Source organism: Schistocerca cancellata, chromosome 10 (genome assembly GCF_023864275.1).
Source record: "Schistocerca cancellata isolate TAMUIC-IGC-003103 chromosome 10, iqSchCanc2.1, whole genome shotgun sequence".
In the NCBI taxonomy this organism is placed as follows: Eukaryota; Metazoa; Arthropoda; class Insecta; order Orthoptera; family Acrididae; genus Schistocerca; species Schistocerca cancellata.
In genome coordinates this window covers 197,964,764-197,980,582 of record NC_064635.1, presented here as the reverse complement: position 1 = coordinate 197,980,582, position 15,819 = coordinate 197,964,764, and the positions used below count along the sequence as shown (strand labels likewise).

Sequence of the window (15,819 nt, the reverse complement as noted above, 5' to 3'; positions counted from 1 at the left end):
ATCTGCTGAACGGAATGAACAGTCTAATGAGTACACAGTATGGTTTGAGAGTAAATCGGAGAAAGACTAAGGTAATGAGAAGTAGTAGAAATGAGAACAGCGAGAAACTTAACATCAGGATTGATGGTCACGAAGTCAATCAAGTTAAGGAATTCTGCTACCTAGGCAGTAAAATAACCAATGACGGACGGAGCAAGGAGGACATCAAAAGCAGATTCGCTATGGCAAAGAAGGCATTTCTGGCCAAGAGAAGTCTACTAATATCAAATACCGGCCTTACTTTGAGGAAGAAATTTCTGAAGGTGTACGTCTGGAGTACAGCATTGTATGGTAGTGAAACATGGAGTGTGGGAAAACCGGAACAGAAGAGAATCGAAGCATTTGAGATGTGGTGCTATAGACGAATGTTGAAAATTAGGTGGACTGATAGGGTAAGGAATGAGGAGGTTCTACGCAGAATCGGAGAAGAAAGGAATATGTGGAAAACACTGATTAGGAGAAGGGACAGGATGATAGGACATCTGCTAAGACATGAGGGAATGACTTCCATGGTACTAGAGGGAGCTGTAGAGGGCAAAAACTGTAGAGGAAGACAGAGACTGGAATACGTCAAGCAAATAATTGAGGACGTAGGTTGCAAGTGCTACTCTGAGATGAAGAGGTTAGCACAGGAAAGGAATTCGTGGTGGGCCGCATCAAACCAGTCAATAGACTGATGACCAAAAAAAAAAAAGTGTGTAAACCGATGGACTGATGACCTTAGCAGTTAAGTCCCATGAGATTTCACACACATTTGATCATTTTTGAACAATAATCGTGAAGCAGCTCACCCCGGATCTCCATCTGGACGCGGTCGGCCCGCTCGTCGAACCAGCTGTGTGCGTACGCCGCCCCCGGTATGGGGTGGTCTCTCGGCCAGCCGCCACACGTGTAGCGGTAGAAGTCTTCGCAGGGGTCCGCAGTAGGGTCCATGGAGCGCTTCAGATTCGCCGCTGCAACCAACACGCGTTACAATTATGCGACTCAGATGTGAGGTACCGGAGGCAGTAGATGAAGGCAGGTACGTGATATATTTCTCGACTTCCAAACAGCATTTCTTAAAAGACATCATAGTCACCGTTGACTGCATGAAAAATTTATTATTACGATTGCAATTTCGGCCGTAGGAGCATTTTCAAGTAATACTGCGATAGTTACATTCTGTCAGAATATAAGACTATCTGACACGAGTACATGTCGAAGTCAAAACGCAGCGTTTTGAATGCGAGAGTCCCACAAGACGCGATGAATACAATACTTATTAAATCGTAATTTGTTGTTAAATATGTGCTGAATTGTTAGTGTTACCATCCAGAATGAGATTTTCACTCTGCAGCGGAGTGTGCGCTGATATGAAACTTCCTGACAGATTGAAACTGTGTGCTGGACCGAGACTCGAACTCTGGTCCTTTGCCTTTCGCGGGCAAGTGCCCTACCAACTGAGCTACCCAAGCACGACTCACGCCCCGTCCTCACAGATTTACTTCTGCCAGTACCTCGTCTCCTGCCTTACAAACTTTGTAGAAGCTCTCCTGCGAATCTTGCAGAACTAGCACTCCTGAAAGAAAGGATATTGTTGTGACTTGGCAAGACAGCCAAGCCACTATGATTGGTAGCCGAAAGGCACGCGTTAAGCTCACGCAGGCTGGCGTGAGGTCTGGAACATTTAACGAAGTTAGGCTTTAGCAAAAAAGGTCGTAGCTGTTGGAATACTTAACTTTAATCCATAAATGGTGAACATCGTTCTTGACGGTACATGTTTTACAGCATCAATAGTAACTGGTAATGGCGCCTTGCTAGCTCGTAGCAAATGACGTAGCTGAAGGCTATGCTAACTATCGTCTCGGCAAATGAGAGCGTAATTTGTCAGTGAACCATCGCTAGCAAAGTCGGCTGTACAACTGGGGCGAGTGCTAGGAAGTCTCTCTAGACCTGCCGTGTGGCGGCGCTCGGTCTGCAATCACTGACAGTGGCGACACGCGGGTCCGACGTATACTAGTGGACCGCGTCCGATTTAAAGGCTACCACCTGGCAAGTGTGGTGTCTGGCGGTGACACCACAGATATTACGGAGAAATGGGTTAGCCACAGCCTGGGGGATGTTTCCAGAATGAGATTTGCACTCTGCAGCGGAGTGTGCGCTGATGTGAAACTTCCTGACAGATTAAAACTGTGTGCTGGACCGAGACTCGAACACGGGACCTTTGCCTTTCGCGGGCAAATTTGGAAGGTAGGAAACGAGGTACTGGCAGAAGTAAAGCTATGAGCACGGGCCGTGAGTCGTGCTTGGGTAGCTCAGTTTGTAGAGCACTTGCCGGCGAAAGGCAGAGGTCCCGAATTCGAGTCTCGGTCCGGCACAAGTTTTAATCTGACAGGAAGTTTCAGTGTCAGCCTTGTTCTAATAATCTATCAGAAATAAAGCTCAGGTGCACTGACAACATGTTGATCTAAGTGTTACTTGAAAATGGCCTTAAGGCCGAAATTGCAATCGTAATAATAAATTTTTCATACAGTCAACGGCGGCTATTATGTCTTTTAATAATATTATATGACTGTAAATCCCACCCATGAGAAGTTAATTAAACAGCATTTCATTTACGAGGAGAACACGACGAGTGCCATAACCCGATTTTGCGGAAACTTTGCTCAGTGGTGTTGTAAAAGTTCGATCAAAGCTGCGAAAGAGAAAGTTGCTTTCTCTGAACGTTATATGTTCAAAAGAGCGGAAATGAAATGTCAATACTTATTTTAAGGAAATCAGTCCTCCCCACGCCGTAGTGCTGATGGCAGAATATGTCGAACAACAAGAACTCAGGTTAAACAGCAATTAAGTAGCAATTATAAACTTAACACTACCTATTGTAAAACATTTATTTTGCCAATAACTTTCGTTAACTAGTAGAAGCACTTACAATCAGCAGACTTGAGAATTTACAACTTTATTATTATCGGTTAAGAGAGTACTTTGATGGAAGAACCTATCGTGCTAACGTCGAATCAGAACCGATGGACAGAATTCCATACGTTTTCCGTAGGCCCGCTGGTTAATCTGCTGGTGAAGTGCTGCGTGATAGAGAATTGCGAACAGCACCGGGCTGACTTACTCTAGAGGCACTACTAGCTTCTCTGGAGCCGACATGCGTATTATAAACAACAGCTGTCAGAACATCTCTTTCATTCGCCTCGCCCGTTGCAGGTTTTGTCCTTAACCGTATTGCGTAGTACTCCAGTGCACTTCCAGCAATAATTTTTTGCAGATTTGTTGTATTATTATCATTCTTGCTGTACGCTGTCTGTCGTAATACCTCTGTGCGTAAAATTCAACTGTCCTCTTCAAGGTCTTTCTGCATTCTCTGTAAATACTGGGTGTAACAGAAATGTGCGACAGAAACTGGAGGACACATTCCTCACACATAGACGAAGAAATTATGTCATATGAACATTGGTCTGGAAACGCTTCGTTTCCATGTTACAAATCATTTTCTACAATTCATTAATCATGGGAAACAAACAGGAATACAACGCACCACCATACTGTGAGCGTGTGGGTGCTATTCTGTCATTCCGCGCAACGCATTGATCTGAGATGTACCCTTTACCCTGTGGCTCCTGCAAGATGCAGTTTCCACCCCCACACTACTACAGAAGTCAGACAGACGCTCCTAATGTTCTACAGAGAAATGCCTGAAAAACTTTCAGCAATAAATATCTTCTGGAGTCGTCCGCTGTAAGGAAATGACACAAAAATTCAAAAAATTTCTTACGTAACTAGTGGGATACTTGGGTACTAGAGTAGTGCTAGTTAATGTAAGAAAAACATGAAACCAACGAAAATTATTATTTATTTTGCTAAAATTCTGAGAAATCACAATGGCACCTTTAGTTATGAACTGAACAAGTTATTTCCGGGTTCTTTTCGGAATGTGAAGTTACCTCTCAAGGATAGGATTCGCTAATGAAATTTCTATACAAAGTTTAAGATTGTTATTGACTTAGCGGAATGGCTGAGAGCCACGCCTACTCAACTTGAATAATTATCCGTTAGAATGTTGCTAGGTACGGTCGAGGTTGTCGCATGTGAAATGCAGTGAAGTGTACTGTTGTGGAGGAAATATGGGGCTCACAAGAGCTGTAGCGCACAATACCGTAAGCTGCGATGACTGCCGTCTGCGCCGCTCGCTGCTGACAAATAAGATAACTCTCGTTCTATCTGGATTGACCTTCGCCAATCAAACTCTCCCTACGCCTTGATGAAGTCAAGGACTCCTATTCGCCCCTAGTCTAACTATTGGCGTGGTACACCAGTCAGATAACCAGTCCATCACGATGCCACTCAAAAATTCGCTGGCAGGCGTTTAACTATAACTCTGTCCGTTCACACGGCACAATAAATGTGGCAGCCACCATAGTGAACAATGCTTAATCGCAAGGACTCAATACAGAGTAGCACTCCGATTCGCTCTCGACAGAGGTGCTCTCCCAGTGAAGTACTGAGGAGTGACTTGTTCCTCGCTCTTTGAGTACACGTACGAGCGCACACGCTCTCGTTGCGTGTTCTCGCTCCAAGAGCGAGAACAGAACGGTCCCTCTCCACGCCAGACACGAAGGGGTATATCTTTTGGTCGCTTCCAGTACTCCTTCAGCTCAAGGCGTCAGAAATATCGTCTGCCAATCAGCATTGCTCTTCTAAAATGGGAGAATGACGTTTCGTTTAAGGCGACCAATCCGGAAATCAGTAGCATCGGCGTTTGGCGTTTGCTGTCTCCCTGTGAAAATCTCTGAAACTGTGTGCTATATTTGTAAAGAATGCGTAGGCTGGGCGCTCCCACACAATGTAGCGGAATTTGCTTTTAAGCCGAACATGGGGTCGTTCTTCCTTTCACTCGGGTATACGCTGTCCACTCCACGGGCGGTCTAGGTTGACTCGTCCTCTGAAGGGACCAGCATCCCGTCGTGCGGTTGGTGGTTCCCGAACTAAAAGCCCCTGCGACCGTCATGTCTTGAATGTGTGTGTGTACGCCAGCCTCGAGTATTTCAATCTCGGAGCGCATTTGCGATTTACTTGTTATTTGCATATCGTTTACATGAATTCATACAACACTGACTTTATCTTATCGAGTTTGGGTTCGAATGAAGCGTCTTGATATGCGGAATATGATTGTGAGGTAAGCAATGAAGGTCAGGAGACCACAACGTCTTAGAATACTAAATGGAACTTTTTTCTCACTGGAGATGTTCAGTATGCCCTCCGTGGGCAAAGATACATGCATAAACCCGCCGGCATAGCGAATCAAGGATGCGATAATGTATTCCTGGAGCACTGAGTATGGTTTCGCAGAATTCCTTGATACGTGCACGGAGACTCTGAACATCTTCTACTGGGGTTCTGTACACAAAAGCTTTCAAATGGCTCCACAGATAAGAGCCCAGCGGGTTGAGGCCTGAAGAGCGTGGAGGCTAGGGAATTGGGCCATTGGGCACCTCCGACTTGGAAATCTCTCCCAGTACAAAGGTTGAGCGTGAGCGTCATTGCCGTCAGCTAATCCATACATCAAATGGGAATGTGCCATGTCTGCATTTGTGTACACCGCCAATACACAAGCCAAGTCTGTGATTAACTCTACGTAGTAACCCGAGTGCTTTCAACGGTTGTACTGATCGCTGGAGCAGTTGATGTTACCTGTAAACAAGAGACGACCTTCATCGCATGGCAACAGGGACGTGTAAAACAAAACACTGGCAGTGCACAACGTAACCAGACGTCACCAAGAGGGGTCAACGGAAGCGTCCGATTCCACCCGTCTGCTTGGACCCAGGACTTAAGGGTGTTTTGGTGTGTGACGTCATTACAACGCGGAGTTTATGAGTTGGTTGTGCTTGCTGATGTCGTCTTTTTGTGTTTTTTGTGTATTTATTGTCTATTGAATGTGTCTTAATTTACGTAGGGATGTTTGGCTTTTGAACTTTTGAGGCGTTGTGGTTTTGATTTTGTTTTTCGTAGTTGTAGGTGGTAGTTTTTTCGAATCGATAGTTATGGTTGACCTATACAGGTCAAGGGAAGTGTCTGATTCCTGTAGATGTTGTAAATTATTTTTGTTCGTCATTTTTGTGTTTTGGGATGGTGGTGTGTCTTTTTTTACTGTTGCATTTAGCTTGTCTCCTCCCTAAAACCCCCAATTTCCCGCTGCTGCCCCGTTAGTTTGATTGTATTTTTGAAGGGGGATGTTATTGTCGCTTTTTTTTCGTATCTTCGTGTTTGTTGCCGTGTGTATGTAGTGACATCATAGGCGCCATATTGGAGACGCGTAGAATAGCCACTTCCGCCATATTGATGACGTCTGGGTCAAAGCAAACGGGTGGAGTCGGACATTTCAGTAATCTCATGATTCTAACGTTCTGTTCTTGTGTGTTTCCCATGATTAATGAGTTAGATGAAATTAGTTGTAACATGGAAACAAAGCGTTTCCACGCTCATGTTCATATAACATAATTTCTTCGTCTGCGTGAGAGAAAGTGCAGTACATTTTTCTTACGCCCTGCATATTACTTTTTCAATGTAACCGGCTCTCGGAAGACTTGGACAACACGAACGGAATGAAAGCTACGTATCCTCTGCGTCACTTTTATACCAGTTTGTGGGAGTACAAGACTGTTTCCTCCTTGTCCGACGTGACGTATTTCCTTACTTGAGTATGAAAAGAAAAACTCGCGCTCAACACAGCAATCTATTTCATGTTCAAAACAGATAATTCGTAAGTTCTAAATACTGTAATACCTCCAAAACTAGTAATCGTATTTTTGAAGACTGAAACACCGCTCAATTCGTCCGTTTTAAAACTACGATACTGGCAGAAATTGGTGTATTTCCGTTGAAACAGCGAAATTAATATCGCTATCTCTGCTGTGAAGAGAGACTGTACATCGTTTATATATCTCTGTAGGCTTTCGGGGCCAGAGGAGTTGACTGTTTTTACTGAGTACGTGTGACGCCTCAATTAATGCATACTGGCACTCCCACAATCGGTGAAAGTGTAATGTCCCTTTTCCCTGCCAAGCCAGAATTCTTCACGCAAAAGCGAGGCGACACAACACTACGTGACATTTCACTCAATATTTGTTGATCGATCAGTTTAAATTCAAATTATTACCGTCGGCTAACTGCATTGTTTAGCGGTTACCGCCTAAGAATCTCATTAACAGTTACTATGCGGCCGATTTGCGTTTCAAAATGAATTGGTAGCTTTGATTTGCGTAGCCCATGTTCACTGAACTACTTCCTTCAAAGGTCACAGGGTTCATTTAACACACCACGATGTTTTGTTCGTTGAAAATTATTCCCTTTAATATTAATATTGAACAAACTATTATTATTATTATTATTATTATTATTATTGTGGTGTCACCGCCAGACACCACACTTGCTAGGTGGTAGCCTTTAAATCGGCCGCGGTCCGTTAGTATACGTCGGACCCGCGTGTCGCCACCATCAGTGATTGCAGACCGAGCGCCGCCACACGGCAGGTCTAGAGAGACTTCCTAGCACTCGCCCCAGTTGTACAGCCGATTTCGCTAGCGATGGTTCACAGTCTACATACGCTCTCATTTGCAGAGACGACAGTTTAGCATAGCCTTCAGCTACGTTATTTGCTACGAGCTAGCAAGGCGCCATATTCAGTTACTATAATTACTATCTTCAAGAATGTATTCTGAACAGATAATATTGTGAATCATGTACCGTCAAGAGTGACGTTCATCATTAATGGATTAAAGTTAAGTTGTTGTTGTTGTTGTTGTTGTGGTCTTCAGTCCTGAGACTGGTTTGATGCAGCTCTCCATGCTACTCTATCCTGTGCAAGCTTCTTCATCTCCCAGTAGCTACTGCAACCTACATCCTTCTGAATCTGCTTAGTGTATTGATCTCTTGGTCTCCCTCTACGATTTTTACCCTCCACGCTGCCCTCCAATGCTAAATTTGTGATCCCTCGATGCCTCAGAACATGTCCTACCAACCGATCCCTTCTTCTAGTCAAGTTGTGCCACAAGTTAAGTATCAAACTAATTACGTCGGCTTTCTGAATTCTCATTCCTTGTCATGTTCCAGACCTCACGTCAGTATAGTCCTTCACTCCTCACGCCAGCCTGCGTGAACTAAAACGCGGGCATTTCGGCCTCCACTCGTAACGTGGTGTTGGCTCTTAAGCTAACACAAAAATTTTCTAGCGAGAATCCAGTATACGGTTCACTTGTCGTGATACTGTGTTCGAAGTGGTAGGACGCTATAGTTTTCATTAACTCGGTTTTTATTAACACTGTTACTTCGACATGATTCACTGCGATGAATGGTCGTACTTAAGCCCGATAATGTCCAAACAGGTTCTACAATCGAAAGTCAAAGAAATTTAATTTTAATTAGACCGGGTTCCAACGAGTTCAACTACACTCCTGGAAGTGGAAAAAAGAACACATTGACACCGGTGTGTCAGACCCACCATACTTGCTCCGGACACTGCGAGAGGGCTGTACAAGCAATGATCACACGCACGGCACAGCGGACACACCAGGAACCGCGGTGTTGGCCGTCGAATGGCGCTAGCTGCGCAGCATTTGTGCACCGCCGCCGTCAGTGTCAGCCAGTTTGCCGTGGCATACGGAGCTCCACCGCAGTCTTTAACACTGGTAGCATGCCGCGACAGCGTGGACGTGAACCGTATGTGCAGTTGACGGACTTTGAGCGAGGGCGTATAGTGGGCATGCGGGAGGCCGGGTGGACGTACCGCCGAATTGCTCAACACGTGGGGCGTGAGGTGTCCACAGTACATCGATGTTGTCGCCAGTGGTCGGCGGAAGGTGCACGTGCCCTTCGACCTGGGACCGGACCGCAGCGACGCACGGATGCACGCCAAGACCGTAGGATCCTACGCAGTGCCGTAGGGGACCGCACCGCCACTTCCCAGCAAATTAGGGACACTGTTGCTCCTGGGGTATCGGCGAGGACCATTGGCAACCGTCTCCATGAAGCTGGGCTACGGTCCCGCACACCGTTAGGCCGTCTTCCGCTCACGCCCCAACATCGTGCAGCCCGCCTCCAGTGGTGTCGCGACAGGTGTGAATGGAGGGACGAATGGAGACGTGTCGTCTTCAGCGATGAGAGTCGCTTCTGCCTTGGTGCCAATGATGGTCGTATGCGTGTTTGGCGCCGTGCAGGTGAGCGCCACAATCAGGACTGCATACGACCGAGGCACACAGGGCCAACACCCGGCATCATGGTGTGGGGAGCGATCTCCTACACTGGCCGTACACCACTGGTGATCGTCGAGGGGACACTGAATAGTGCACGGTACATCCAAACCGTCATCGAACCCATCGTTCTACCATTCCTAGACCGGCAAGGGAACTTGGTCTTCCAACAGGACAATGCACGTCCGCATGTATCCCGTGCCACCCAACGTGCTCTAGAAGGCGTAAGTCAACTACTCTGGCCAGCAAGGTCTCCGGATCTGTCCCCCATTGAGCATGTTTGGGACTGGATGAAGCGTCGTCTCACGCGGTCTGCACGTCCAGCACGAACGCTGGTCCAACTGAGGCGCCAGGTGGAAATGGCATGGCAAGCCGTTCCACAAGACTACATCCAGCATCTCTACGATCGTCTCCATGGGAGAATAGCAGCCTGCATTGCTGCGAAAGGTGGATATACACTGTACTAGTGTCGACATTGTGCATGCTCTGTTGCCTGTGTCTATGTGCCTGTGGTTCTGTCAGTGTGATCATGTGATGTATCTGACCCCAGGAATGTGTCAATAAAGTTTCCCCTTCCTGGGACAATGAATACACGGTGTTCTTATTTCAGTTTCCAGGAGTGTAATTACGTCCGCTTTCTGAATTCTCATTCCTTGTCATGTTCCAGACCTCACGTCAGTATAGTCCTTCACTCCTCACGCCAGCCTGCGTGAACTAAAACGCGGGCATTTCGGCCTCCACTCGTAACGTGGTGTTGGCTCTTAAGCTAACACAAAAATTTTCTAGCGAGAATCCAGTATACGGTTCACTTGTCGTGATACTGTGTTCGAAGTGGTAGGACGCTATAGTTTTCATTAACTCGGTTTTTATTAACACTGTTACTTCGACATGATTCACTGCGATGAATGGTCGTACTTAAGCCCGATAATGTCCAAACAGGTTCTACAATCGAAAGTCAAAGAAATTTAATTTTAATTAGACCGGGTTCCAACGAGTTCAACTATCTCGCGCCGCGGCACACGAACTTAAGAGACGCGAATATTCAGGACTCCAACGCTAAAAGGTCGGGCACTAAAATCTCAAACGCTGAAGACATCCTGACGCTAAAAACTCACAGACGCTAGAGACGTTAAGAATAGCTGTTTGGGTTAAGGGACGTTTGTTAGAAACTCTTTGAATAAGGCCCCTTGCTACTTTGGATATAATACTCTATTCTATTGACTCTTATTTTTCTTTAATTTTTCTCCTTTAAAATTAGAATTCGTGATTTTATATCAAATATCGAAATTGTTCATGGCCATGGCTGTGGCTAGGTCTTGTCTCCACAATATCCTTTCTTTCAAGAGTGCTAGTTCTGCAAGCTCGTGGTCGTGCGGTAGCGTTCTCGCTTCCCGCGCCCGGGTTCCCGGGTTCGATTCCCGGCGGGGTCAGGGATTTTCTCTGCCTCGTGATGACTGGGTGTTGTGTGATGTCCTTAGGTTTGTTAGGTTTAAGTAGTTCTCAGTTCTAGGGGACTGATGACCATAGATGTTAAGTCCCATAGTGCTCAGAGCCATTTGAACCATTTTGCTAGTTCTGCAAGGTTCGCAGAAGAGCTTCTGCGAAGTGTAGAATGCAGGAGACGAGGTACAGGCAGAATTGAAGCTGTGAGGACGGATCGTGTGTCGTGCTTGGATAGCTCAGTTGGTGAGTAGCACTTTGGTATAGTGGTTATAATACTGAACATTTGTATCTAGGATCGTGAGTTCAAAACTAACCTGAACGGTACTATTTTAGCCGGCACGGTAGCTCAGCGTGTTCGGTCAGAGAGCTGGTTGGCCTCTGTAATAAAAAACTGAGTGAAAGAAACAACAACGAACTTGAACGGCTATCCTCTAATGTCCGAAACGACCAAACACAACGATCAACTACGAACAAAATGAATAATAATAATAAAAAAAAAGTTCGTAGAGCAGTTCACCGCGAAAGCAAAGGTCCCGAGTTCGAGTCTCGATCCTGCACACAGTTTTAATCTGCCAGGAAGTTTCATATCAGCGCACACTTCCCTGCAGGGTGAAAATCTCATTCTAGAATAAATTTTAGTTTCAAAAAAGACCAGATATGTAAGGAGGGGCTACGTTCGGTACGGTGCCGTTATGACAAAAAAAAAAAAAACAATTAGAGGGACCTTCTTCTGAGCTACCGGTGTGTTTTAGCTGTGCAGAGTCACTTATATTTCGTTACAACTGATCACTGAACACGCCAGTACGTTTCACTTTTAAAAGATCGTCCTTACTCTCTTTATCGTAGTAACCCGTTACAATAAAGTTCGTGCTCCTCCCATCTCAAGGGACAAATCACAACAACGATCTTTCGAAGCTGAGACGTAATATCAGGCTCATTGAGCAGTAATAATAAAATATAAGTGACACTGCACCGCTAAATGGCTCTGACCACTACGGGACTTAACATCTGTGGTCATCAGTCCCCTAGAACTTAGAACTACTTAAACCTAACTAACCTAAGGACATCACAAACATCCATGCCCGAGGCAGGATTCGAACCTGCGACCGTAGCTGCACCGCTAAAACACACCAGTTGATCCAGAAGACGACCATTGTAGCCGTGGCGTGAACGTTGGTTTCTTCAATAAAAATTTTTGTATTGTGACGCGGTACCATACTTAGTTTCGACTTTTCCTCATTTCATCTGGAAGCAAACAGATGTAGCATACTTTACACGGTTCCGCAAATATTTCGGCCGAAATGCTTAAGCTGAATCACTGCGAATATACCACGAGGAAACTTCTTTCACTAATCGTAAAAATGGTAGGCATAACGTTGCCCTTACTATCATTCCCAGGCGTATGGTGAGCTACCGAAGCTTTACGGTCTGTCTCAACGCGGAATCACAATAATCTATGGGAAATTCTCATTAGGATAGATTTACCGTCACCACAGGCAACCTTAGTTAAATTTTTGCGAAAAATATTGCCGTAACTGTGGTCTGATGTCTGGTACGTCATGCAGAATATGCAGGTAACGATTGTTCTCTTTTAGTTTTATTAACTTTCTTTAATACTTTTCCACATAACTCGTATCGTTTACATTTCCGTCACTGACCGTTTGAAATTACTTGATGTGAGTGGCCACCTCCATAAATCTACTTCACGTGAGGTGTGGCTTTGAATCAATCACCGAAACTCCTAACATTTTATGAAGCTTACCGGATCTGATGCACTCCGGTGAGTCACATATCCGCACGGCATAGCTTCTCTTGAGGTCTGAAAAAGAGAAAGAAGAAAAGTTAGTTATTACAATGGCGTTCAAAGAATTGTAAAAGATATGTAGCACAGTCGGTAGAACCTTCTTGAACAGCATGAGGCCCTATGTCGTGTGGGATTAAAAAAAAAAGTTCAAATGTGTGTGAAATCTTATGGGACTTAACTGCTAAGGTCATCAGTTCCTAAGCTTACACACTACTAAACCTAAATTATTCTAAGGACAGACACACACACACATACCCGAGGGAGGACTCGAACCTTTGCCGGGACCAGCCGCAGAGTCCATGACTGCAGCACCCTAAGCCGGCCGGAGTGGCCGAGCGGTTAAAGGCGCTACAGTCTGGAACCGCACGACCGCTACGGTCGCAGGTTCGAATCCTGCCTCGGGCATGGATGTGTGTGATGTCCTTAGGTTAGTTAGGTTTAAGTAGGTTCAAATGGTTCAAATGGCTCTGAGCACTATGGGACTTAACATCTGAGGTCATCAGTCCCCTAGAACTTAGAACTACTTAACCTAACTAACTTAAGGACATCAGACACATCCATGCCCAAGGCAGGCTTCGAACCTGCGACCGTAGCGGTCACGCGGTTCCAGACTGAAGCGCCTAGAACCGCACGGCCATACCGGCCGGCAGGTTTAAGTAGTTCTAAGTTCTAGGGGATATATGACCACAGCAGTTGAGTCCCATAGTGCTCAGAACCATTTAAACCATTTTTTTGCAGCACCCTAGACCGCTCGGCTAATCCCGCGCCATGTGGGATTCGAAATGCTCACTGCCCCCCCCCCCCCCCTTCCCCTATTTAGCTGTCTGAGCACCCAACACTTCTGGAACAGCGGTCGTGTGAATGTGCGAATCAATATGCCAGACTTACTAAAACATCATTGTAAACGTTTTATGGAAAGACCTCTTGTCAATTGTGCAGATCTGGTGAAAAGAGGGTCACAGAAAGACTGAGGTATGATAACAAGAGAAAGTATGTGGCAAAGGACACAAGTTCATATGATGAAGTTAGCGAAAAGAATCATAAAATGCCTGTTCCAGTAATGTTATACCAGTCTGCCCGTATGGTCTAACGCACTGCATTCCGATAGGAATCCAACCGGCAGATTAGTTTCGAGGTCCGGTGTGCCGGCCAGTTCTGTGGATGGTTTTTAGGCGGTTTTCCATCTGCCTCGGCGAATGCGGGCTGGTTCGCCTTATTCCGCCTCAGTTACACTATGTCGGCGATTGCTGCGCAAGCACTGTCTCCACGTACGTTTACACCACCATCACTCTTCCACGCAACCATAGGGGTTACACTCGTCTGGTGTGAGACGTTCCCGGGGGGACCCACGGGGGGCCGAAACGCACAATAACCCTGGGTTCGGTGTGAGGCGGCGGTGGGGTGGGTGGACTGCTGTGGGGTTGTGAACCACTGAGGGCTACGGCGGAACGAAGCCTCTCCGTCGTTTCTAGGTCCCCAGTTCAATACAATACAATACAATTATATACCGGTCAAGGAATGAAATTTCTTATATGCCACTGGTTGGTTCTTATTTCATAATAAAATATTATATTTGCTTATGACATTCTTGTGTGAAAGAATAAATAGGTAACAGAAATGACATAATTTGATTATTTTTACACTGACCGCTTTTCCACGAATGGAACATAAAGAAAAATCTTCACACACACCCTCCTGGAACTGTTATTCCAAAAGTGAAAGTCTTTTAAGGGGGGGGGGGGGGGGGTAGGACGTCAAACGGGCCGACTTGGAGCAGGAGAGGCATCAAAGGACATTTTAATTTCCACTGTCTATACCTATACAAATAAATACATAAAACTTTGTCAGCATAACCAGAAAGAATTCAGGATTAACTCTCATTGCAGTGGAAGTTCGAAAATATAACAAAATAAATTTTTTTAAGTGTGAAATTTCATCATTTTTTTTTCACTTACTAATGACTGCATTTGTTGCTGTAGATACTCTTTTCTTCATAAGTTAGTGAGATTCTTCAAAGAATTTTGCACAGCATACATACCATACTTACAGGTGTATGAAATCTGGAATTTATTTAATTTCTGAAAAAAAAAACGAATGAGCTGTTATATTTTAAAGTTAATGTTTAGAAAAAACATAAATTTTATAGTTAATTACATCAATTTTTAAAACAGTTTTTAATAGAATTTGAAAATTCTGGAGTTTCATACACCTTCAAGAATGGTTTGTATGCTGTGCAAAATTAATCGAAAAATCTCTCTTACTTATGAAGGAAAGTGTACCTACAACAACCTGCAACAAATGCAGCCATTAGTAAGTGAAAAAAATGATGAAATTTCACATGTAAAAAAATTATTTCATTATGTTTTCGAACTTCCACTGCTATGGGTGTAAATTCTGAATCCTTCCTGGTCATGCTGACAAAGTTTTATGAATTTATTTGTAAAAGTATAGACAGTGGAAATTAAAATGTCGTGTGGTGCCTCTCCTGCTCGAAGGAGCCCGTTTGACGTCCTACCCTCCTTAAATGGAAAAAAAAATCAATGAGTACATTTTGTTATTCTAAAGACAAGAAACCCTTGAAATGATTATTTACTTAAGAAAACGTAAGTTCGTCTCAAATGTGATAACGTTCTTAAGTCTGTTATGGTCATTCACAAACACAGTTTGATACCAAAGAGTTCACATAGAACTTGAAGACGTGGAGTGCCCTAGCCAAACGTGGCAGCATAGCCCCAACATATATAAACGTAACGCTTTAAACATGATATCTGTCATCATTGGCCAGTCTCAGCAATCAGTGACAACCATAGATTATCATAGAGGACCTATCTTCATCCAATTAATGTGGAACGACTACATAAATCGGGCCTTGGGATAATCAGCTGACGGACTGAGAGCAACTGGAAACATCAAGAGGGAGATTCTTATCCCAAAAAGAAGATCACTAACAAAACATTGGTTCGAACAGTTCTTGAGCATAACTCGCCGCTATTCGACTCTTACTAAGCTGAAAGAGTGTAACCGAAATGTTCGACAAACTACAGTTGCACGGGCTACAGAAGACTTTTCCGTCGCGGAAGAGCCTTGCTCCAAAATCCCGAGCTCGGATGGAGATATCTCGATGAAATTACGCAATCCAGAGGTACAGGAACCTACGTATCAAATAATTTGACTGTGGACTTCAGTCCTAATACTGATTTGATGCAGATCTCCACACTTGTGTTCATGTCTCTTTATCTTAACTAATACAACATACAGCCATTTGAATCCATTTGACCCTGGTTAATGTATTAATGC

General features: G+C 44.7%; 1 protein-coding gene across 1 annotated transcript in view; it reads right to left on the bottom strand.

Moving 5' to 3' along the window:
• LOC126106257 (endothelin-converting enzyme homolog) overlaps positions 1–15,819 on the bottom strand; it is a 593,945-nt gene that overhangs the window by 387,108 nt on the left and 191,018 nt on the right. Inside the window, exons 4-5 of the mRNA XM_049912482.1 lie at positions 12,481–12,537; positions 831–992 (exon numbers count right to left, since the gene is read on the bottom strand). Coding sequence (XP_049768439.1) covers positions 831–992; positions 12,481–12,537 — 219 coding nt within the window. The remainder of the gene's footprint in view (positions 1–830; positions 993–12,480; positions 12,538–15,819) is intronic.